At 39.1% G+C, this 25,875-nt stretch overlaps 1 protein-coding gene across 1 annotated transcript in view; it reads right to left on the bottom strand.

Annotated features, from left to right (window-relative positions):
* The window catches only part of LOC134753623 (zinc finger protein swm), a 50,439-nt gene that overhangs the window by 18,844 nt on the left and 5,720 nt on the right, over window positions 1-25,875 (bottom strand). Inside the window, exons 3-18 of the mRNA XM_063689559.1 lie at window positions 25,101-25,238; window positions 23,918-24,123; window positions 22,520-22,591; window positions 21,641-21,765; window positions 20,198-20,287; window positions 18,982-19,122; window positions 17,870-17,952; window positions 16,731-16,844; window positions 15,121-15,226; window positions 13,318-13,457; window positions 12,641-12,768; window positions 10,907-11,038; window positions 10,217-10,360; window positions 8,281-8,443; window positions 6,319-6,437; window positions 5,022-5,066 (exon numbers count right to left, since the gene is read on the bottom strand). Coding sequence (XP_063545629.1) covers window positions 5,022-5,066; window positions 6,319-6,437; window positions 8,281-8,443; window positions 10,217-10,360; window positions 10,907-11,038; window positions 12,641-12,768; window positions 13,318-13,457; window positions 15,121-15,226; window positions 16,731-16,844; window positions 17,870-17,952; window positions 18,982-19,122; window positions 20,198-20,287; window positions 21,641-21,765; window positions 22,520-22,591; window positions 23,918-24,123; window positions 25,101-25,238 — 1,946 coding nt within the window. The remainder of the gene's footprint in view (window positions 1-5,021; window positions 5,067-6,318; window positions 6,438-8,280; window positions 8,444-10,216; window positions 10,361-10,906; window positions 11,039-12,640; window positions 12,769-13,317; window positions 13,458-15,120; window positions 15,227-16,730; window positions 16,845-17,869; window positions 17,953-18,981; window positions 19,123-20,197; window positions 20,288-21,640; window positions 21,766-22,519; window positions 22,592-23,917; window positions 24,124-25,100; window positions 25,239-25,875) is intronic.

Below are 25,875 nucleotides of genomic sequence, written 5' to 3'. Positions count from 1 at the left end.
ACAGTCTTAATATAAACATAGGCAACTTAGCTAATAGCTACAAATTGATTTTTTATTTCAAATCTTAATAACGCCAATGAATCCGGCGGAATTATGCTTTCGTGCTAGCTAAGGCGAATGTATTAAAGGCAAATTTTAGCTTTCAATGAACAGCAACATTGATAAGGGGGTTTGTGAATGATTTTGTCTACATTTGTGTTTTTCAACCTTTTTCATGACACGACCTTAATATGCAAAAAATACCTCCCCCCCTTTGGAACGCAAAATGTCATCCCCCCTTCTCTTTTACCGTTTTTTACCCACTACCCTTTACTTAACTGAAAATGGAAAGCCAATTCGACCTTTCAGAGAATATAGAAGCTTAGCACAGGGCGGACACGCTATACATCAATAATCACTTGCGTTTCTATGTGTGAACGGCACGTCTGTACACGCGTCATGCGTCATTGTGTGAGTAACTTGCTTAAAAACAGTAGTGAGCGGTCGGCAAACGGCCGTCAATCTGCTGTCGCGGGGCGAGGTTTTTTTTATGTAATAGGAAGCAATCGATCAGACGAGCCGCCTGATGGGAAGCAGTCATCGCCGCCCATGGACATAAGCAACACCTGAGGAGCCACTTATGCGTTGCCCACCTTTGAGAACCCTAAATACTTGCTTCTTGAAGAACCCCATGTCATAGCGCAAGGCAGGAGCGTAGCTAGAGGAAATGGCGCCCGGGGCAGGCACCAAATTTGCGCCCCCCCAAACGTAGCCTGTAGACCACCGTTCGACGCGGCGGGAACAATCAATTTTTTTGAAAATAATTTTATATTTTTCGCCCGTTTTGGCGCCCCCCCTTGGATGGCGCCCGGGGCACGTGCCCCCCCCCCCCCCTAGTTACTAGGTGCGTGGTCGTTCTGTATGATAATACTATTACTTATTCTGTGCCATTGAGGTCGAGACCCACAGGTTGAAAGACACTGTTCCACATACATGGTATTTACAAGAAATTAAACTGATGGTGGTATATAATTAATTATGATATGATTAATGGAATGTATTGGTGGTATTTATATTCAAAGGCCGTATTACGTACACATGCGTGTTGCAAAGACTTTAAATTTTAGGTTTGTGAGTGTTTTGTGTAGATAAAAAAAAAAAAAGTTTTATGACAAAATTGATATATTTAAGTACATATCTTTAAACTGATAACCACGATACAGGCTTTGCCTAGTGTGGAGACCACCGTTAATCTTAGGCTTTAACATCTAGATTTTAAACCTTTGCTGTAAAAGATTATCCTATTGTTGTAACATTAACTGGAAATAAATATTTTTTTTTTTTTATGTAACAAATTTTATAAACTTAAATTTGCAATAATATTCATTAATGTTGAGTTATTGTATTATTTTTAATATAATTTTACGTTCGTTTGTAATTTATAGTATAACAAAGAAAATTTGTTATTTTAAAAACAATAAAAAACAACATCGCAAAGACAACCATGCAAAAAACAAAAAAAAAAACAAGAGTTTATACGAAGAGGAAACACGAAAAACAAATTCAATACAAATAGCTTTCTTGATTAGATTATTGTCGTTAAATTCAACTGCTACTTCACAAACGCCTCAAATAACAAAAATATTGTTAAATATATTAAAACGGGTAATTTTTAATTCGAAAGTTTGGTCGCGGAGAGCTGCAGTAAGTTTTCGTCGGTTAGCCATCGCGAATAGATTTAGATAAAACTACTCGTTATGGAATGAAACTTTCGGTTTAAATACAATGAGGGTCAGAGGGTCACTCATTTAAATCCCAACTCAAAAAAAAATTAGCTGTTTCATACATTTTAGCTCGTCCATTTTCTATGGGAGGGTAAAAAAATTTTCGCAATTTCGTGGTTGGTCCCATAGTGAGTTGCTCAGTATAATCCCAAAACCTCCCGGGCAACGGGAATGCACTTATTTTTTAGCCACCCTGTATATATCGTAACACGCCTTCGATACCATAGAGATAAGGACGTGTCCCCATATATTTGGCCACTTTGGCCGTCACTATCTATTTGATTGACTATACATAAGACTAGGGTGTTGCTTATTTCGTCGAAGTTAAAATTTTCGAAGTCTCACCCGCTTAATGTAGTCTCTTCTAATAAATAAAAAAACTGGCCAAGTGCGAGTCGGACTCGCGCACCGAGGGTTCCGTACTTTTTAGTATTTGTCGTTATAGCGGCAACAGAAATACATCATCTGTGAAAATTTCAACTACCTAGCCATCACGGTTCATGAGATACAGCCTGGTGACAGACAGACGGACAGCGGAGTCTTAGTAATAGGGTCCCGTTTTTACCCTTTGGGTACGGAACCCTAAAAACAAATGTGGTTTTTTTCTTTATTTTTAATTACGTTTTAGGGACGCTACCGAATTTTGAAATTTTGTACCCTTCCTCGCGTTGTCCCGTCATTTTGCCACGGCTTATGGGAGCCTGTGGTCCGCTTGGTAATCCCGAGGATTGGCGTAGGCACTAGTTTTTACGAAAGCGACTGCCATCTGACCTTCCAACCCAGGGGGTAAACTAGGCCTTATTGGGATTAGTCCGGTTTCCTCACGATGTTTTCCTTCATCGAAAAGCGACTGGTAAATATCATTGGTATTTAGTACATAAGTTCCGAAAAACTCATCGGTTTCGGCCGGGGTTTGAACCCGCGACCTCCGGATTGAAAGTCGCACGCTCTTACCGCTAGGCCACCAGCGCTTTTTGGATCCTTCATACATGTTTTTTTTTTTCGTTTTTTTTAATAAGCGAAACGGAGTCAAGGTATATCGAAGCTATTAATATGTTATTTCATGGTAGGTATGCTTAATATATATCTTTAAAGAATTTTTATTTCTGTTTTAGGAGTATGCACTGCAGAATCAATATTTAGAACGCCTAAAACACGCATAATATGCTTTAAAAAAATTAGGTGTGATATTTTATGTTAAACTGCACATTAATACACTGACCCGTTGTCTCCATAAAGAAAAAAACGAAAAAAAAAAAAACATTTTACGAAGGGTTCAAATTTTTCTCTGAACCGTGAAGTTAGGGTCCCTACTGTAGATAATGAATTGCAGCATTGAGAACAGGGTTTGGCGGTGATTTCGCCTTATCGTAAACGCTTCCGTGTGAGTGATTGTAATATTCTATAGTCTGTATCTTTAGGTATTTAAAAGAATGTAGACTGATTAGGTATTTTAAAATTCTTCAAGTCAATTAATTTAACTCGATGTGCCAAAACTTATAGAAGTTTTAATACGATATATTACTTACTCAGCGTAACAACGAAGCTGCTATAATCGCGCTATTTTGTTAATACGAATATATGGAATAAGTTGATTAATCAATAGTAATTTAGTTGTGCCACCACGCTGCGCTCTAAGACTCAAATAATAGACGTAGCTCGGAAAGCGGCCAAGTTGAAATGGGACTGGGCTGGTCATGTCTGCCGAATGCCGGATGACTTGTGGGCCAAGTTAACCACGGAGTGGGAGCCCCACGAGTCTAACCGGGGATCCGGCAGACCTCGTCGGCGATGGCGGGATAACTTGGACTCCTTCTTGACAGGCTGGCCGGATATAGCATTAAACAGAGACGAGTGGAAAAAGAGGGGGGAGGCCTTTGCCCAGCAGTGGGACACAGTGGGCTCCGAATAAATTTAGTTGTGTAATATATGCTATTTCGCCCTAGTAAATAACCTAAAACGTGATCGAATATTTAACCATTTGAGGATAAATGGAAACATTACACAATTATTATTATTCACAACGACGGGACTTAATCGGGTAAAATAAGTCCCGTCGTTGTAAATAATAATGAGTAAAAATCGTGAAAGTTTAAATCAGTGTATTACACGATTAAATGAAATAGGTTAAAACCAGAACGACGAGGAAAAGATCCAGGCAGTTTTCTATTTGGTTGGTTAACTGATAAATGTTCGAGTACCCGAAAATGTACCTAAAAACAAATTGTTTACATTTCAACCAAACCTAAAAGCTTTTCTTACCGAGAAAGCATATTACTCCATTATAGAATTTTTGACTGAATTACCTAATTAAGATTTACTGCATGACATAACCCTGTTTTGACTATTATTGTTTTTCTGTGATATTATGATTAGCGTGTATTTTTATTGAATTTGTATGCCAATAGGCACGACATAGTGATACTGAAATATGTATTTAACATCTTGTAACTTACCTATGTTGAACAAATAAATCTTTGAATCTTTGAATCTTCACTACCTAAAGATACAGACTATAAGACTCTATATCACTACATAGTATAAAACAAAGTCGCTTTCCGCTGTCTGTCCCTATGTATGCTTAGATATTTAAAACTACGCAACGGATTCTAATGTGTTTTTTTTTTAAATACACTATCGCTCAAAAGTATTTAGGCACCCGCAATTTTCAACATACAATTGTATACGAAAATTATTTTCAAAATCATACTGTTCGAACGCAGGCAAATGATTCTCTTACATGTTGGATTGAATTTTTATTTAGGTAAATATATTGAGCCTCAAATTGTTGCCAGAGACATCCTTTAAAATTTCGAGTTTACTTTATGCAACGATTTAAAAAACCCTTATGTACCTACTAATTCATACAAAATAAAACGATTTTGTACTGGAAAACGATTTATGGATTTTTTTACGCTTGCCATTTGGCAAATACGCAATGTACACGAATATTCTGCACATCATTTCGAAGCTCGATATGTCTGTTAAATTATAAAAGTAAACTGCACAAAAAACTGTTACCCGACTGCGACTTAGCGGTATAATTCTGAAAGTCGATTTTGTATACAATTGTATGGAAAAAATTACGAGTGCCTAAATAGTTATGAGCGGTAGTGTAGATAGATATATTCAAGAGGAAGTTTCATATGTATAATTTGTAAAGGTTTTGTGTAAATTAGTTAACTAGTCTACTATATATATGTAGATGAGTATGGTGGTGTAAATCGCACAACCCATGCGTACATGACCGGCCGATACCTGAGCCAGTTGCAGCCGCGACAGGGAGCGCGCGACCGTCTCTTCCTGCCACACACCCGTACATTTCAGCTATATTTATCCATTTTATCATTTTCATCGTGCTCATTAAAATACACAAGTAATGCATTTTTAAATTAAGCATTACCGTAACGTAATATGTGGTATTTTCTATAAAAAGGGACCATTCATTCATTCATTCATTTATTTATTTCTATAACAATATGATATTGTGTTAGAAAAATCTTACAAACTATGTATTAGCACATAAATAATAGCGGGACATGTCAAGAAATAAAATTCCAAAAATACAATTCAAACAAAAAACAAAAAAAGTACAGATGAAGTAGGTAATAAAAATGTCATCATTCATGTGTAAAAGTTACATAAGATAAATTTGTAAAAACAGTTTAATTTGCAAATATCTCGTCGATGCTGTAAAACCTTATTGTTGATGGCGCTTACGCCATTATAAACGATGCTCCGATATAAATACAATGCCGCGCGACGCTGTGCGGCGTAAGCGCCACCGACAATAAGGTCCCTTTTCATAGAAAATACCCCATATGTAAATCGGTAATTACTGGGTTTAAGTTAATTTAAAAATGGAATTAGACGATTCACTTTCATAAAATTAAATTTTCAAACTGCAAGTAATAATTATTTGTTAAAAATAACTGTATTTTGCAGTACAAAACAACACTTTTACACACTTTTCATATTGAATTGGATATAAATATTTTCAAAACATTTTATAGAATTTTAATGATTCAGTGTAGAGTAAATTAATATTTTAAATAAAAAGTGTTTCCTTTAAAAGAAACATCATATTTAATGACATGTTTCGAGAAATCTCTAGAGTACTTCGAATTTAAAAAAAATCTTTAGTTGTTTTTACGTATCCTAAATTTGTTGATAAAAAATAACATTTTTTTTATCGAAATAAAATGTTTTTTTTTTTTTTTTTTACATAAAACTAAAACAGAGTTATTGAATCCTTGATAAACTAGAACTAGAATCATGATAATTAATTAAATTAAATGTAATAAATCGACGATAATTATCAGTTTAGTCTCTAATTTCAGATAACACTGTTTTAATTTTACAGTTATAGTCTGTCGAGCCATTTCCGTCAGTAGAAAAAGGCGGCAAATTTAAATATAGGCGCTAAGTGTTATCGTCCCATAGAATATTTGAATTTCGCGCCTTTCTCCACTGACAAAGTTGTTTGACAGACTATATATGTCCCGTATTTCTCTAGTGACTAAACAAAAGGAAAGCTCACTGTAATCCAACATACCTGCATCTGTCTGAGCGTCCTGTTGTACGCCACAAGCTCCTTCCGTAGTTTCTCAATGCCTTCTTGGGCCGAGTTGATGGCCTCCATCAGTGCTGCCCTCTGTGGCCCGGTCACGTTGCCTGGGGACAAGAAAAAACAGATTTATTCCAGAGTTCGAAATTATAAATATCGGCTAATTATGCCAGGTATGGATGGTGCTATATTTATTATATTATAGTAAAAAATAACTATTGGAGCGTTTTTTGCTATGTACAAATAAAAACTATTAGGTCAGTTTTTATTTGTACATAGCAATTGCTTAGTTTTTTTCATTAGCCCTTGAAATGTAAGATAATCATCACGTAACAATCTAATTATATTTGGTAAATTATATTTTGTAAAAAAAACTGAATAATAATAATAAATTTTAGGTTATTATCAAATCGATAATTATCAGGCATAAAAGTCACGATAATTATCCTTTCGAATCCTGTCTAGACTAGATAATAATCCATTTGAGCCTAATAGACAAGTCACGCATATAAGAGCGCGAACGCTTTTTTGGTAATTTTACTACGGTTCTCATTCATAACCTAAACTATCACAAACAAACAACAGGTTCTAAACTATCTGTCGGGTTTTTTTATGAAATTCAACCCTTAAGGGGGTCAAAATTAATTAAGTTTTTCACGATTTCTACCTGTACGAAGTTTTGTAGACAAATAAAATACAAATTTAAACTTTCACGATTTTTACTCATTATCAAAGATAGATATAACTCCGTAATAGATAAATACAGTCTAAGGAAAAAACGTGCCTCGAAAATCAAGAAAATTTGATTCTCGTTCAGAGGGCGCTACTAGCTTTGGCCAACTGTCGTATAGATGGCGTTGACGGTTTAGTTTGTTATTTAACAATTTTAACGCATATCAGTGAAAGAACATGGGTCAATATCATAAAAATAATTAATGCAAATAAAAAAAATCATTTATCCATATTTAAATACATTTTATCGTATTTTTATAAATCTTCATTTTTAGTTTTAAAGTGTGTCGACAGATGGCAGTGAATTTACTGGGGTTACAAAATTTACTATGACAGTACCGCTCTAGTATAAGTTACTCTATGCTCATTATTATTCACAACGACGGGACCTAATCGCGTAAAACGTTCAAGAAGTTAATAAACATGACCAAGTGCGGGTAGTTCGAAAAACTCGCTGTCAACATTGTCAACCTTAGCCAGTCTTCTCCGAGACCACGGGGCCAACGCCGTCCTCGAAACGTCGGAGGTAAATTAAAAACTTATTTTACGCGATTAAGTCCCGTCGTTGTGAATAATGACAAATAAAATGTGCCATTTTCAATCAAAAGGGTACTTATTGTCGGATGTCAATAAGGCGCTATTTCCATACAGCTTCAGTTTGAAATCAACCTTATTGACAAGCGACAATGCGTTACCTTTTGGTTGAAAATGTCACAAATGTTCCCCATTCCGCGACCAGTGTGCATCTACAGAGACAACACACATATCAGTCGCAGTTTGGAGGTATTATTATATAGCACACTTATGACTCAAGCGTCGCGCATTGAAGGCGGGACGGATCTAAGGAGCGTGCAAATTTTTGAAATAATGTTTTTTTTTCGTATTTTTTTGTTATTTTATAGACACTTAGTTTTTTGTTTTATTTATATTTTTTTATTTATTAAATTCTGTTTAAAAAACGTTAAGCATAGACAAATGTATGGTGCGAGTGGGATTTGAACCCGGGTCACGAGTTAGATAGGTACATTAAGCAAACGTTGATACCACTGAGCCATGCGGTAGCAGATGGTAAAGACGAAATTGACTAGGATATTTGAGCGAATAGATAGAGTGTTTGGTAAGATCAAGGGTGAAAAGGGGGGTGGAAGTTTGTATAGGAAAGCTACCCAAATTACTGACTCTACACAGTAAAAAATAAAACAGTAAACTCATACTAACCTCCTTCTAACCGCTGAATCAGTAAAACTTGCTGTTGCAACTGCGTTTCCAACAACGCCTGGGCGCGTTTGTGCATTTCCATCACTTGTTTACTTTTTTCTATTGGTTTAAGCGCCTCTTTCTTTTTCTCGGCTCCGTTGGCCATGGCGACCGCTTCTTTCGCCTGTGGACAAAGTAATTATTACACTTTGGTTCGTAAGCCATTATAAACTGAAATAGATACATACATACATACATATAATCACGCCTATTTCCCGGAGGCTTAGGCAGAGACCACGGATTTCCACTTGCTACGATCCTGACATACCTCTTTCGCTTCCTTCACTTTCATAACATTCCTCATACACGCTCGCCGGTTTAGGGTGCTCTTGACCTGGCCTTTCTTCAGGATTTCCCCGATCTGATCAGAGAAAGTCCGCCGAGGTCTGCCCCTTCCAACTCCCGTTTCTACCTCTCCCTTATACACTCTCTTTGTTAGCCTTCTTTCAGTCATTCTTATAAAATATATATTGAAATAGATGTCATATATTAAAGAAAAAGTGACGAAGCCCTCCAGTGGTGGCATCTATTTCAGTTTATAATTTACTAGCGACGTAGTTTTAAAGATATATACATAGGGACAGACAGACAGCAAGAAGCGACTTTGTTTTATACTATGTAGTGATTTGATAGAGTTAGACCAAGCTAAATTGCCAGCGATTTTACAAGCTTTTTTTTAACTTGCAATGGACCTATGTAACTATGTATGTATGTACGGGTCAAATCTTGTAAGTTTAATTTGACCCACTTCCCGGATTCCGATGAAGCTGAAAATTTGCAAGAGTGTAAGTCGGATGACAATACAATATTATGGTACCATGGAGCCGATCTGATGATGGAGACAGGAGGTGGCCATAGGAACTCTGTGTTAAAACAACGTGTTTGGGGTTTTTAGAATTGTCTTGATGAATATTATCTACTACCAAAGATAGATATAACTCCGTTATAGATAGATACAGTCTAAGGAAAAAACGTGCCTCGAAAATCAAGAAAATTTGATTCTCGTTCAGAGGGCGCTACTAGTTTTGGCCTACAGTCGAATAGATGGCGTTGACGGTTTCGTTTGTTATTTAACAATTTTAACGCATATCAGTAAAAGAACATGGTTCAAAATCATAAAAATAATTAATGCAAATAAAAAAAATCATTTATCTATATTTAAATACATTCTATCGTATTTTTATAAATCTTCATTTTTAGTTTTAAAGTGTGTCGACAGATGGCAGTGAATTTACTGGGGTTACAAAATTTACTATGACAGTACCGCTCTAGTATAAGTTACTCTATGCTACTACTAGCGACACGCCCCGGCTTTGCACGGGTTACACAAAACCTTTACAAATTATACACCTCAAGAATTACTCTATTGATAGGTGAAAACTGTATCAAAATCCGTTGGGTAGTTTTAAAGATCTAAGCATACATAGGGACAGACAGCGGAAAGCGACTGTTTTATAATATGTAGTGATCTTGCCAAGTTGCCAACAGGCCTCAACGAAATGTTGTGTTAATATGCTGCTTAGTCAAGTTGGAGTGGATTTATCGTGTATTTTCTTTTAATTACCTCAAGGATTTTCAAGAGATGATCAAGCGCAGCAACAACAACCGTCTGAGAGGTCATCACTTAAAGCTAGAAAGGCATAGGTCTCACAGTAACCCTTACAAACACTTTCTGAGCAACCGAGTAGTAAGGGCTTGGAACAAACTTCCAGAAGACGTGGTTTCAGCACAAAATGTGAACCAGTTTAAAAATAAATTAGACAAGCGTAACACTACATCTAATACTCGTCCATGATAACTATATATCTTTACGATTACTGGATACAGGCCATATCAGTTGCCATAACTGCCTGCATGCCTGCTTATTAAATAAAATAATAATAATAATAATAATTACCTTTTCAGCGGCGGCCGCTGCCTGCTTGTTGTCGGCGGTGGCTTTCATATTCTCCTTGTTGATGAGCACTTTGTTGTGTGAAGTTGGCTGTTGTTTGTTGGCGGGCTTCTGTTGTCCGGCGGGCGTCGGGTTCTCTTGTTTGTTCTGTAAAAATGTCAAATTTATTACTCGAGTGAATCGACTTCATAGTAGACATGCGCGAAACAGTGTTTCAAAAAGTCACTATATCACATTACTTTCTCGAAAATGTAATATTACACTGAGATATCACATCACTCGGTACATCGCCTACGAGGGACGCATAGTTTCCGAAATATAATCGAAAAACCGAAAAATGAAACAGTATGCCACGTTGGCCTCCGTGTGGTTGAAGGACGTTATGAGACCTCTGGGTCGCTCCGCACTGTATGATACGTACCTCAGGGTTGTGCCAGAACACCTCGATGAATCTGTTGTTGAGGGCAGCCTCCGTGCTCTTGTATGCCACATTGGCCTCCGTGTGGTTTGAGGACGTTATGAGACCTCTGGGTCACTCCGCACTGTATGGTACGTACCTCAGGGTTGTGCCAGAACACCTTGATGAATCTGTTGTTGAGGACAGCCTCCGTGCTCTTGTATGCCATGTTGGCCTCCGTGTGGCTTGAGGACGTTATGAGACCTCTGGGTCACTCCGCACTGTATGGTACGTACCTCAGGGTTGTGCCAGAACACCTTGATGAATCTGTTGTTGAGGACAGCCTCCGTGCTCTTGTACGCCACGTTGGCCTCCGTGTGGTTTGAGAACGTTATAAGAGCGCCCTCTGGATCACCTTCGAAGCACACCTGCGGAAGAAAACAGTTATTAACATTTTTATGCCGTATGCTCGCTTAAATCACTTAAATAAATAATCCCTCGAGTTATAATCAGATGGCGCCACTACCTTTGGCCTACTCTCGTATAGATGGCGTTGACGGTTTCGTTTGTAATTTAACAATTTTAACGCATATCAGTGAAAGAACATGGGTCAAAATAATATAAAAATAATTAATGCAAATAAAAAAGATCATTTATCCATATAGAAATACATTTTATGGTATTTTTATACATCTTCATTTTTAGTTTTAATCGTGTGTCGATAGATGGCAGTGAATTTACTGTGGCTACAAAATTGACTATGACAGTACCGCTCTATCCTCTTTGTTTTTATATTAAGCCCATACATAACGACTTCATCAAGGCGACATATTCAGATAATGGAGGCTTAAGCCGGGGCCCCACCACGACCGTTTTCCCGAGTAGCAGCAGTTAGCATCAAATATTAACGGCCGAGGTGGCCAAATCTATCACACCATTTTCTTTTATTTTACAATCAAAATGAAAAACCTACGTCTAGACCTAGAGTATAGCGTTATACGGTAGCGAGACGTGGAAATTAATGCGTGATAGAGACAGTAAACACTGTTTTAAGCCAGCGTGATAGAGATAGTAGACACTGTTGATAATAAGTTAAGCTAAGTTGCAATTTTCTCAACGTCATGTCAGAGGTGCTAGTCGTTTTGCTCGTCCTCGGAACAATACATCTGCATTTCGTGGCAGTTTCAAGTACTCTGCCACGAAATGCTGGAACAATATACCACCACCTATACGCAATTCATCATCTGTTAATTCGTTTAAAATTAAGCACAAAAAGCACATCATGAATTTGCAAAAAAATCATAAAATTAAGTGCGGATGCTACATCTATTAATCGAAATTAAACTATCGTGAGACATATTTCTAAATATTTAGATCAGTACGGTTTCACACTATTGTTTTTAATCGCTTTTCTCCACATCTCCTATAATAATATACACCACGCATACCACGCGCTCAGACACAATGGCCGACCGCTCACCCAAAAGAAACAATGGCTTTTGTTTAACAGATTAGGGTCTTAGGCGTAAAAATCATTTGAGAAGATTCATACTATACATAAAGTCTATAAGGAAGAATAGAAGAAAAGGGAGGCAGAGGAAGGCCGAGACGTGCGTTTTTGGATCAAGCCAAAGAAAAAATCAACGTAGTGACGTATCAGGAGCTCAAAACAGTGGCAGAGAGAAGAACGAAATGGCGGTTACTCCACCGACAAGAGCCAGGCTCTTAAGAATTATGATGATGATGATGATGAACAAAATTAAAGCATACCAAAGAGGATATAATAGGATAGAGTGGTACTGTCATAGTAAATTTTGTAACCACAGTAAATTCACTGCCATCTATCCACACACTTTAAAACTAAAAATGAAGATTTAAAAAATCTATAAAAATACGATAAAATGTATTTAAATATGGATAAACGATTTTTTTTTATTTGCATTAACTATTTTTATACGATTTGACCCATGTTCTTTCCTTAGACTGTATCCATCTATTACGGAGTTTTATCTATCTTTGAGCATACTAACCTGTATGTTGACAATTTTGCCGAACTTTCCAAAGTGGTTGTTCAGATGCGTGATGTCGTTGAGCCCTCGGGGCACCTTCTTCACTTCTAATGAGCAGTTCGCACCAGAATTCTGCACTCGCGGTGGCACTGTAAGGAGAGCAGTTATGAATAATGTGTCGTTTTCAATCAAAAGGTACCACATTGTCGCTTGCCATAAGGACGCTCTGACAGGTCATTCGTATAAAGATACGATCCAATCTCGTCCTTATGGTAAGCGACAATGTGGTACCTTTTGATTGAAAATGTCACAAATACTCAAATTTGATACACCTGGCTAACAATAAAAAAATTGCAAACGTCAGTTGGACCGTCCAACGTGTGACGTCATCGCGCTCTGTCGAATTAGCGCTAAAAAATATGAGCGTTTCAACCGCTTAAAATTTTACATTTTGAATTTTTTTTAATAAAATAATGTGAAGGTTTACAAGAGTATTTTTATTTTTTCCAGTGTTCGAACGATATAAATTAAAAAAAAAAACATGCATGGAGCTAATTCAATTTTTTTTTTTTTTTATCAAACTAGTTAAACAGTATAAAAATGAAACATTATTTGGTAATTCGTCATGTGGACGAAAACTAGAGTATGACCGGAAACTGGCGCAATGACCCTATATTTAATATGAAGAATGCACTCACTCCTCCCGCCTAGGCGGTTATAGTCGAAGATCTTCTTGTTGGGCGCCGCGCCCCCCGCGCCCGCCCCCGCCCCCGCGCCCGCCCCCGCGCCCGGCGGCCGCGCGGCGCCCGGCGGAGGCCCGGTCGGCGCCAAGTGCAATCTGACAACATTACAATTACCGTCAACCGGGGTGAAAAGGGATGGCTGGGGTGAATAGGGACAACACTTAACATATACATAGTATAGTAGTTATAGACATGAAACCGAGCGACCAGGGGTAAGGGAAAGACATATTTATGTATTGACAGGTGGCAGCATAATCCTTTTTCTCTTTCATTCTTATAAATTTCGGTATTTCGCCATCGCTTCCTACCTATGCTGCCATAACCCGACCATGAAAAACAACCCGGTTGGTGATAAGGACAAAGCATGGCACTATTTTCTCTTTCCTCTTATAGGAATCGCAATAAGACTATCTTTCTATATCAAAGAGTGTCAGGCCCTTGACACTTAAAATGTGATTTACTTGACAATTTCTTAATAATTACCCATACAAATTATATTATATAAAATCTATGATTTTCAATCCAATGGTACATTTTGAGTGGGTATTTTATAAGAAATTATCAGGTAAAACACAATTCAAGTTTTGTCCCTATTCACCCCAGCCTATCCCTATTCACCCCGGTAGTCGGTAGGTATATATACAATTTACAGTCAGGGACCGGCCCGCTATCCCTTATCGGGGTTTTATAAGGGTATTGCATAAGGCTTAACTCACCATACCCTTTGCCAGACGAAACCCTTTGTTTTGGTTTTAAAAACCCTTATATAAAGCTACCACATTTGAGTAATCGGTAGCCCAAATACCCTTACAAAACCCTTATCATCCGCTCACCAACACCTTGCATATTGCTTATAAGGGTTAGCCTTATAAAGGGCTTTCCTTTTAGCATACAAGCGTGCTAATTTAAGTCGTCTACCTTGTTCATAAAGCACACATTACTTCGAATCCGAGCGATCGTCGGCGGCGACGGCGGCGTTCTTTGACTAGGCAAGTATTTTCTCTCCTTTTCATACACTACCGTAGATATATACTAATCCTGTCTCTTTCACGCAAAGGGAAACCTTTATAAAAAGCGCTTAAAGATAAGGGTAACCCTTATTAAGAGCTAGCCTTATTTTTGGTTAGCTTTTCGGTAAGGGTTAGTCAAAGGTAAGGGTATGAATGGGCTTGCAGTTCAAAAGGGAAAGTCTTTCAATGTGTTAGCCGTGTTTAAGTGTCGCCCATTGAAAGGGTTTTATCGCGGAAAGGGTTGTCCGGTCCCTGTTTACAGTACCGGCCAATAATATATCACTATTGTGTTTTTTTGTGAGCATGCATAGAGTAAACAATATACTCGTAGTTGTAGATTTCATATTTTACTAGTCATTTTATACAAATTGATGAATACTGCAATGAAATACTGTGAATTACAATATGAGATTCAACATGTTATTAAAAAAGCTCTAATTCCTTCCGACATCCGATATCGGTGCGGCGCTTCCGATAGATTCAGCCATGTCGGAGCCCCCCCCTTAGGTGTCGGAGCGATAATATATGTTTGTGTGCGTATGTGTAGGCATAATGCTTGTAGTAGTGTGCGTGACCGCTAGACGGCGCCCGGGCGCGCCCCGCGGCCTGACCTAGCGGATGTCGGATCCTACATCCCATATCGGTGAGGACAATGTGAAAACGCTCTTAGGCCAATCAGTCTTGTGCAGTGTGTGTGTGTGTGTGTGTGTGTGTGTGTGTGTGTGTGTGTGTGTGTGTGTAGATGTACCTGGGTATGGGTATGAGCTCCCTCGGCGGTAGCGCGGGCGGCGGGTAGGGCGGGTAGGCGCCCGGCCCCGCGTTGCACCAGATGTCCGGCGTCAGGGGATTGTATTCTGTAACAATAACAATGTTCTCAGTGCACGACGTACAACCGCCGCGGACACTCGTGCCTGAGGATGGATTCCCAAAGAATCCGAAACATGTCGCCAAAAGCGACTAAAAATAATAGTGAGTAAAAACCGTACTGTTAAATATTTTGAATAACAATGTTATATTATTATACGAGGGTGCCCATCCCAAAAGGGACACAATCATCACAAGGACTATCAACATTCTAATTCTAACCCTCATTCGGTTCTAGTATGTTTTTTTCCTCTTGTGTGTACTGACTTTATATCAAGTCAATGGTGGCGAAAAGGTTAAACGACCGAGCGAAATGAGGCTGACAATATGCCTCACCTGGTACAGGTACAGGGGGCATGGTGAGCACAGGGTCTGCACCTTGGTCCCACTGGCAGAAGTCTTCCCGCATGCAGTATCTTAATGTCTCACCTGGTACTACAGGCAGCATAGTGAGCACAGGGTCTGCGCCGTGGTCCCACTGGCAGAAGTCTTCCCGCATGCAGTATCTTGAATGTCTCACCTGGTACTACAGGCAGCATAGTGAGCACAGGGTCTGCACCTTGGTCCCACTGGCAGAAGTCTTCCCGCATGCAGTATCCTAATGTCTCACCTGGTACTACAGGGGGCATGGTGAGCACAGGGTCTGCGCCTTGGTCCCAGTGGCAGAGGTCTCCCCGCATGCAGTATCCTAATGTCTCACCTGGTACTATAGGGGGCATGGTGAGCACAGGGTCTGCGCCGTGGTCCCACTGGCAGAAGTCTTCCCGCATGCAGTATCTTAATGTCTCACCTGGTACTACAGGCAGCATACTAACTAATAACTAACTAACCATATATTTAAGCTTTATGTGTACTAACAACAATGATCTCAGTTGGTCTATGAATAAAAATTAAATTAAATATAGTGAGCACAGTGGCAGAGGTCTCCCCGCATGCAGTATCCTAATGTCTCACCTGGTACTACAGGGGGCATGGTGAGCACAGGGTCTGCGCTTTGGTCCCAGTGGCAGAGGTCTCCCCGCATGCAGTATCCTAATGTCTCACCTGGTACTACAGGGGGCATGGTGAGCACAGGGTCTGCGCCTTGGTCCCACTGGCAGAGGTCTCCCCGCATGCAGTATCCTAATGTCTCACCTGGTACTACAGGGGGCATGGTGAGCACAGGGTCTGCGCCTTGGTCCCAGTGGCAGAGGTCTCCCCGCATGCAGTATCCTAATGTCTCACCTGGTACTACAGGGGGCATGGAGAGCACAGGGTCTGCGCCGTGGTCCCACTGGCAGAAGTCTTCCCGCATGCAGTATCTTAATGTCTCACCTGGTACTACAGGCAGCATAGTGAGCACAGGGTCTGCGCCTTGGTCCCAGTGGCAGAAGTCTCCCCGCATGCAGTATCCTAATGTCTCACCTGGTACTACAGGGGGCATGGTGAGCACAGGGTCTGCGCCTTGGTCCCACTGGCAGAGGTCTCCCCGCATGCAGTATCCTAATGTCTCACCTGGTACTACAGGGGGCATGGCGAGCACAGACGTCAAGGCAGCATCTTCTAGCACTACAGGGTCGGCGCCGTGGTCCCACTGGCAAAGGTCTCCCCGCATGCAGTACCCCTTTTCTGAAATAGAAAACTCTCATTAAAACTAATTAGGAAATATGCGGATAATGATCGATTAAATTACATTTGTAATTTTAAGAAAAAAAGAATACATATGTGGCGTTCTCAATCAAAAGGTACCACTTTGTCGCTTACCATAAAGACGAAATTTGCTCTTTATCTTTATACAAATAACCTGTCAGAGCATCCTTATGACAAGCGACAATGTGGTACCTTTTGATGGAATACGTCACATATTAACACAGTTATCACACTGATGCAAATGGTCATTTTCACTTAAAAGTGTACCATTTACTTTTTTTCGAAAATCTATCAACTTTTGGGTTATTTCTACTCGGACATACAGCAGGAAACGAATTTGTTTTATTGTATGTAGTAATAGTGATATGAGGGAACAATGTTGAACATTAAACCAATTACTTACTAATCACTGTAATTACAAATAATAGTACCAGTTACTGTATAATACAATCAAAGAAAAATGTGCCAATAAGCAGGTCCACAGAGAACGAGGCGCCTCGCGAGGAAACTGCCGCGCGAGGCAGCTCGGTCTGCGAAGCCGCGCGAGGCATCCGCCTTAAAAAATAAAGCTATAATTCTCACTGACAAGATTATGATGCTGATAATTTTTCAGATTCTCACGTCACATGGCAGTGGCTACGAAATGCGGTTCTAAGACTGAATTAACGTGAGTTTATTTGGTATATGGCCATTTTTAGTTCAAAGCGTGTAATATCTCCGGTGTTGCAGGCGTCCATAGGCTACGGTGACTGCTTACCATCAGGCGGGCCGTATGCTTGATTGCCACCGACGTGGTATAAAAAAAAGTCTACCATTTACTTTTTATCGAAAACCACAAACTTTTGGGTTTGACGACCGGTCTGGCCTAGTAGGTAGTGACTCTGCCTGTGAAGCCGATGGTCCTGGGTTCGAATCCCGGCGGTAAGGGCATTTATAGACTTTGAACTAAAAATGGCCAAGGGTTCTGGAAACTTCAGAATGAGTAAAACAGTGGTTATGGTTACCGTCAAAGTCTCGGCAGCGGCGCTTGTAGTGGTCGGGCTCGCGCGCACGCGCAGGCGACATGGAGTGCGAGCGATCACGTGACCTGACCACACAAACACTATATGTAGCTCGTTACATTGTACATTATACAATTATTTAAATAAATACTTCTATAGGAGGAAAAATCTGCCATTCTAACAAGTATTCATCTTATACGGAGTTACAGTCTTTGATAGAGAGCTGTTCAGTCAAGTACCGTGTTTCGGACTCGAAGCTTGCTGAGTGGCCTAAGTAAGGTACGAGATTGAAAAACTTGATTATATCACTATTGTATACAGGTTTTTTGTACAGTCAAGTGTAAAAATATGGGTGCACTCATCATACTTAAAAGTATGTCCCATAGCTCTTATGTCAGCGAATTAAGAGCTAGCTCTTATGTCAGCGAATTAAGAGCTATGGGACATATTTTTGAGGAAATTGTCTCCACTCATGTTTTTAGACTTGACTGTATGAGTCAACTAAATTATACTTTTTCTATTATAAAAACCTAAAAAATTAAACAAAATTAGGTATGTAGATAAAAAAGATAGTACAAAGACAGACATAGAACATTTTTATTCAACATCACATGAAATGGCAGAGTTAACAGATAGCGTAATTCATTTCTTACTTATTACACTTCTTATTCATTAAATAGTAGCGCGTTGATGTCTGTTGTTCTATACTTCTATAAGGATTAAGAACTGTTTCCCTGAACAACTAACCATATCCATGGTAACCGTAGGCATGGCTTTTGTAACTCCTTTTTTTTTCAAATAAATTATTATAAACGAAGGATACTAAAAACCGAACAAGTTTACTGCGAGTTGGACTTCAGGTCGGGTTTAGGGTTTGCTCCCGGTACATACAAACTCAGTACCGGGAGCAAACCTAGTCGAGTTCCGTACTTTTAAGTATTTGTTGTTGTAGCGGCAACAGAAATACATCATCTGTGAAAATTTCAACTGTCTAGCTATCACAGTTCATGAGATACAGCCTAGTGACAGACAGACGGACAGCGGAGTCTTAGTAATAGGGTCCCGTTTTTACCCTTGGGGTACGGAACCCTAAAAAAATAACCTATATATCTCACCGTTCCCTGTCTCTCGATCTGGACGCTCTGTCCCTGTGTTCTCTGTCGCGCGACATTCTGTCCCTCTCTAGTTCGCGCGGCCGCAGCCTGTCCCGCTCTAGCTCGCGCTCTCTCTCTCGCACGGGCACCGGTGATCTGGATCTATTGATAATAGTAAATTAATAGTGTTTAATGGCGGGGCACAGAATTCTTTGGTTTTTTTTTTAACAACATAAAATAACATAAGGAATAGGAAATCATTCAATCGCTAATTAATATTAATGTTTTTTTTGCTTAAAAAACTGAAAATGAGTGCATACAGGTCCGCGGTCCGCACTCATCACGTGTTTTTGATCCTTCCCCTTCCGACCGACCGGGAAATTATATGATTAGAAACGAAACCATCTCATGCCTGGGGGCCTACCGTGAACACTGAAAATCGCAAATTGCGGGTATCTATCTCTGTCACCCTAATTACGCCATAATTGGAGTAAAAGAGAAAGATGCCCACAATTTGCGAACTTCTATCTTCGTTGTTTATTCTGTAAATATTCGGCAGTGCCAACCGAACTATTTGGCCGAATACGAACATTGATAAATATGCCGAATACCGAATAATTACCGAATATTCGGCCCATCTCTAGTCACTACCCACTAGGCCAGACCGGTCGTCAAAAGATAATAATTAAATATTTAATTAAGGTAATTCTAGAGTCTGGCTAATGAAAGATGAATCTGAAAAAACGCGGCAATTTTAAAAATTCCGTAGCAGGCGGCTCTTTGATTATAATGATAGCATAACTTTCATATTTTTTATAATTTTCATATTCTAGAAATCATAAAGTCTAAAAATTATGCAATCCTTGTAATCAAAGAGCCGCCTGCTACAGTTTTTTAGGGTTCCGTACCCAAAGGGTAAAAACGGGACCCTATTACTAAGACTCCGCTGTCCGTCTGTCACCAGGCTGTATCTCATGAACCGTGATAGCTAGACAGTTGAAATTTTCACAGATGATGTATTTCTGTTGCCGCTATAACAACAAATAATAAAAAAGGAATAATATAAATATTTAAATGGGGCTCCCATACAACAAACGTGATTTTTTTGCTGTTTTTTCCGTAACGGTACGGAATCCTTCGTGCGCGAGTCCGACTCGCACTTGGCCGGTTTTTTTTAATTGCCGCGTTTTTTCAGGTTCAACTTTCATTAGCCAGACTCTCAATTCCACATATGTACCTAGATCTCGTGTTAGGCCTGTCTAGAACTGCTGGTGGACTACGATTCCTGAAGCGACCGCGGGGAGATGGTGATCTAGAGGTTGGTCGTCTGTGGATGAAGCGAAAGATGATATATTAGAATCACATGCATAAACTACATATGTGACATTTTCAACCAATAGGTACCACATTGTCGCTTGTCAATAAGGTTGATTTCAAATTGAAGCTATATGGACATAGCACCTTATTGACAACCAACAATAAGTACCCTTTTGATTGAGAATGGCACATATCATGTCATGAGAGCGAGAGTACCAGTTTTCATTATTTAGGTTTTATAGTAAAAAAAAGTCTTTTTTTATAGCGCGTCGGTGGCAATCAAGCATACGGCCCGCCTGATGGTAAGCAGTTACCGTAGCCTATGGACGCCTGCAACACCGGAGATATTACACGCGCGTTGCCGACCCTTTAAAAACCATTAAACCATTTAACATGACTCATAGAAAAAGTATACAATAGCAAAGAGGGATAATAAGATAGAGCGGTACTGTCATAGTAAATTTTGTAACCACTGTAAATTCACTGCCATCTATCGACATACTTTAAAAATGAAGATTTATAAAAATACTTTAAAATGTATTTAAATATGGATAAATGATTTTTTTATTTGCATTAATTATTTTTATATGATTTTGACCCATGTTCTTTCACTGATAAGCGTTAAAATTATAAATAACAAACGAAACTCAACGCCCTCTATACGAGAGTAGGCCAAAACTAGTGGCGCCATCTGATCGAGAATCAAATTTTCGTGATTTTCGAGGCACGTTTTTTCATTAGACTGTATCCATCTATTACGGAGTTATATCTATCTTTGACTAGAATCACATGAATAAAATAAATATGTGACATTTTCAACCAAAAGGTACCACGTTGTCGCCTTATTGACAACCGACAATAAGTACCCTTTTGATTGAGAATGGCACATATCATGTCATGAGAGCGAGAGTACCAGTTTTCATTATTTAGGTTTTATAGTAAAAAAAGTATAATTTTACATGACTCGTAGAAAAAGTATACAATAGTGATATAATCAAGCTTTTCAATCTCGTACCTCACTTAGGCAACTCAGCAAGCTTCGTTGCTTAAACACTGTACTCGACTGAAAAGCTCTCTATTATATCACGATTGTATAAAATACTATTTAACTTGTGATTTTATTAAACACATTTGTGAATAATTTACACATGATTATTTAGTTTAGATGTAAATTCTCTTAATTATTATTTCACTGATTATAATTTTGACGTGTAACGTATGTGTACATTATTAATAAATATGAATATGAATAAATGTCAAATGCCAACTCATGGTAGTTGTTCAAATAGCCTCCAACGGGCACGGTCCCTACGATATATTATCTATGTAGTGGTGATGTGTGTGTGTGTGTGTGTGTACTGACCGGCGGTCGTCGGGCTCGCGCACGTCGCGCACGTCGCGCACGTCCCGCACGTCGCGCACGTGTCTCCGCGCGCGCGCACGCCGCTCCCACGAGCGCGAGCGGCGCCGGCGACGATCCTCGCGCATCTGTCCACATACACATCTCGTTATTAGTCTAAGAGCCAACCAAATTGCCAACCCATTTCCGTGGCTAGCTCTCCATTTATATATTCCTAATGTTAAACCACAAAAAACTTAACATACGAGAGAATGTATATCACAATTTAAGAGGAAAGAGGACAAAAGATTCTCCATACAAACTTAGTCTATATGTTATTTAGGTTTAGGTACTAACATTAAGTAAGGTTTAGACTAGCAAGAACTTGCATGCAATTTACGTTACATTGCCGACTAAAAGGTGAACTGCATTCAAAAGTTTGATCAGATACCGCAATGTAACGCAACGCTTTACGTTCCTAAAGCGAGGTTTAGACTAGCAAGAACTTGCATGCAATTTACGTTACATTGCCGACTAAAAGGTGAACTGCATTCAAAAGTTTGATCAGATACCGCAATGTAACGCAACGCTTTACGTTCCTAAAGCGAGGTTTAGACTAGCAAGAACTTGCATGCAATTTAAGTTACATTGCCGACTACTAAAGTAAACTGTATTCAGAAGTTTGATCAGATACCGCAATGTAACGAAAATTGCATGCAAGTTCTTGCTAGTCTAAACCTCGCTTAAGTCTACTAATAAATCTATATGAGTCCATAGCTATCGAAATAAATATTTTTCATTCCATATGTTAAATGGTAAAATGGTAAATCAACGAAGAGAAGATTTGCCACTACGAACACCGCATTTTCATTAAAATATCATGTAAAATTTAAATGAACTTACGTTTTCTCTACGATCCCGCCTTCTAGGCGGCTGATCCACTGGTTCTTCCAATAGTTCGGTCAACGGTAACACCTGTAAAAACAAATGACATTTTATTAGGCGGGATCCACACATAGATCCGTCTCGAGAGGAAATTGCCTCGCGAAACAGCTCGGGCTGTGTAGATGTGCATCGAGCGAAGTACGTTTTCCACAGACCGAGCTGCTTCGCGGGGCAATTTCCTCGCAAGGTGGCTCGGTCTGTGTGGACCCGCATACAATACAAATCATTTTTATTTTTGGATATTGTTTAATTAAATAAATTTTATCTTATCCTAAATTATTTATTGCTCACCAATATGACTAAGGACGTGACATACAAATTAAGCACTAAAACTATGGTTAGGGTTCAAAAGGATAATTATCAATGATAGTTATCTTGATAATTATCGTGATTTTTATGCTTGATAATTATCGATTTGATAATAACCTATAATTTACGAAATATTATTAAATTGTTACATGATGATTATCTTATATTTCAATAATAATTTAATAAAAAAACTTAGCAAGTTTTTATTTGTTCATAGCAAAAAACGCCCCAATCATTATTTTTTACTAACAAAGAATTCACAGTAAATAAATATAGCACCATCCACTGCCCCATACCTGGATTAATTATCCGATATTTATCTGATAATTATCGCGATAATTATCAATTTATCAAATGTATAATATACAACACATAGTTCATGATCAGCAACGCAGGCTTCGTCAAGTGCTTACAACAATAAATCAATTTATCAAAGACTTATTTATCTGGATAATTTTGAATCCTTACTATGGTAGACAATAGGTGGTTTTATCGCTAAAGAGCGATCTCTTCCAGACAATCTTAGGGTAGTGGAGACAAGGACAAACAAAGACAAACCGGCCAAGTGCGAGTCGGACTCACACACGAAGGGTTCCGTACCATTAACTATAAAAACGGTCACCCATCCAAGTACTGACTGTCTACTTCTTTCAAAAATCACATTTGTTGTATCGGAGCCCCACTTAAATCTTTATTTTATTCTGTTTTTAGTATTTGTTGTTATAGCGGCATCGGTGAAAATTTCAGCTGTCTAGCTATCACAGATCACGAGATACAGCCTGGTGACAGACGGACAGCGGAGTCTTAGTAATAGGGTCCCGTTTTTACCCTTTGGGTACGGAACCCTAAAAAACAAGTAATGTGAGTAAGTGATAGAAGTATACACTTTTAAATTAAAAGTGGGTCAAAAACATGTACAATGACAATTATAAGTAGGTAAAATAAAGGATTTTGATTGTTTAATAGTTTCGGGTCCTAGTCGTAAAAATCATTTGAGAAAATTCATACACTATGTCCGCTGAGGAAAGTGAATGTCCATGTAGTTACCTTAATAAGTGTATGTTCCCTCTGCGGCGGGTGCAGTGGTGGTGGTGGTGGTGGTGGCGCGGAGCCGGGGGCGGCGGCGGCGCGGCACAGCACCAGGCGGTGTCGCGGCGCCGCGCCCGCGTGCGGCGAGCGCGCGCGCGGCACGCCCGAGCGCGGGGACTCCGCGCCGACACCCAAACCCAAGCCCGAACCCAAACCGGTACCCACTGGAATTAAAACAAGTTCATCTACTACACTATAACAATCCTTTTTTAATACAGTACCAGGGCCTCACTCGTTACTCGGAGGTGTCGTTGACCAACCCGCGCCGGGCCCGCGGCGGCCGCGGCCGGGGCGCGCACGAGTATGAAGGTATCGCGGGCTGCGGCAGCTCAAGTATCAAGGGCTGTATAGGTACTTTTGGTTTTGGTTTGGTTTGGTGTTATGATTCTACTAATGATATATTAATTTATTATTTTTTCGCAATTGTATCAAAAAACGTCGTTTACAACACGTGTGAAATGTCTTTTTACACTAGTTGTAAAATGTACTATTTTAATAACGAAACTTCCGTGAGGCCCTTACATATTTAGATTTTTATGTTGCTTTATTTTTGTCTGTTACCTTCCGTGATTCTCACCATGGTCTCATCGGATTCAACGGAAGATCAGCGCTGGAAGTCGCCAGCAGCATGCTAAGATGGAGCCATTTCCTGACACTTTATTTTCACTATGTTCTTTTAATGTTATGTATGTCTATTGTCTGTGTGTTTACGAATAAAAACTATTCTATTCTATACATATTGAATATATTAAACCAGGTAGAACACGTCCATCCGGGCATCCCAAATACTACTGAAATGGCAAAGCCCTAAAAAACCTGGCCACCTTTGGAGTACCCAACTGACGAAAAGTGACGCAGAATAGGGCATAGTAGCATTCTCTTGTGTCAAAGGGTTCATCCATTAATTACGTCACACAAATTTCGAGGTTTTTTGACCCCTCCCCCCCTCCCTGGTGTAACATCACATTTTTCAATGAAATCGGCAAATTTAATGTGACGTCACAAAGTTTGTGACTCCCCCCGCCCCCTTGTCACAACATGTCACATTTTCTTGACCCCCCCCCCCCCCCCCAAACGTGTGATGTAATTAATGGATGACCCCAAAGGCCAAAAAAACAAATCAAATCTTATGTTCGCTCACCATGATTTTCCAGTTCAGCTGGCTGTTCCTTCTCCATGTCCTGTTCGGGCTGCGGAGAAGGCTGTCCCTTCTCCATCAACTTGACGTACTCGTTATTCTCCAGAGCTTTGAACAGCATGTCCACGAACGGTTTCGTTTCTGGAAACAAAGATAGAATTAACATGAAACTCTTCCAAACTTTTAAGTCTGTTGAAAATAAGTTTATGGCAAATAATAGTGTAAATGTTTATACTGTCCTTAGCTAGATACAATTACGTTGCTGAAAACCTTTGGGGCTGCTGTGCCCCGAAGCCTGCTTGGCACAGACATCAGCTGAGCCACCTTCCCTTTCAATTAGTTTGTAAGCATTATCGTGTACTTTTATTATGTTCAACTTCTTGAATAAACGTCTTTTATTATTACTATTATCATAGAGTAACTTATACTAGAGCGGTACTGTCATAGTAATTCATAATTCATTTATTGCATTTATAATCATGTGTTTACAGAAGGTCTTACAAAGAGCATTTTACAGCTAAAGTGTTCACATGAACCCTGTTAGGGTATATAGCAATGTACTTATTAACTAAAACTTAATACTAAATACTAAAGCAATAATATTTCAACATTTATTTTTATATATATTGCATGCAACATGACACGTCAAAAATACATATTTTTCATTTTAACTAGATTAGGAACCATTAAATTTAACGTAGACAGTAAAATGATTAAATTCATATATAATAATAAAATTTCATTTTTAATATTTTACATAATTGCTTAAAATCTAAAT

This window comes from Cydia strobilella, chromosome 27 (assembly GCF_947568885.1).
Source record: "Cydia strobilella chromosome 27, ilCydStro3.1, whole genome shotgun sequence".
NCBI lineage: Eukaryota > Metazoa > Arthropoda > Insecta > Lepidoptera > Tortricidae > Cydia > Cydia strobilella.
This window is presented reverse-complemented; position numbering and strand designations above follow the sequence as displayed.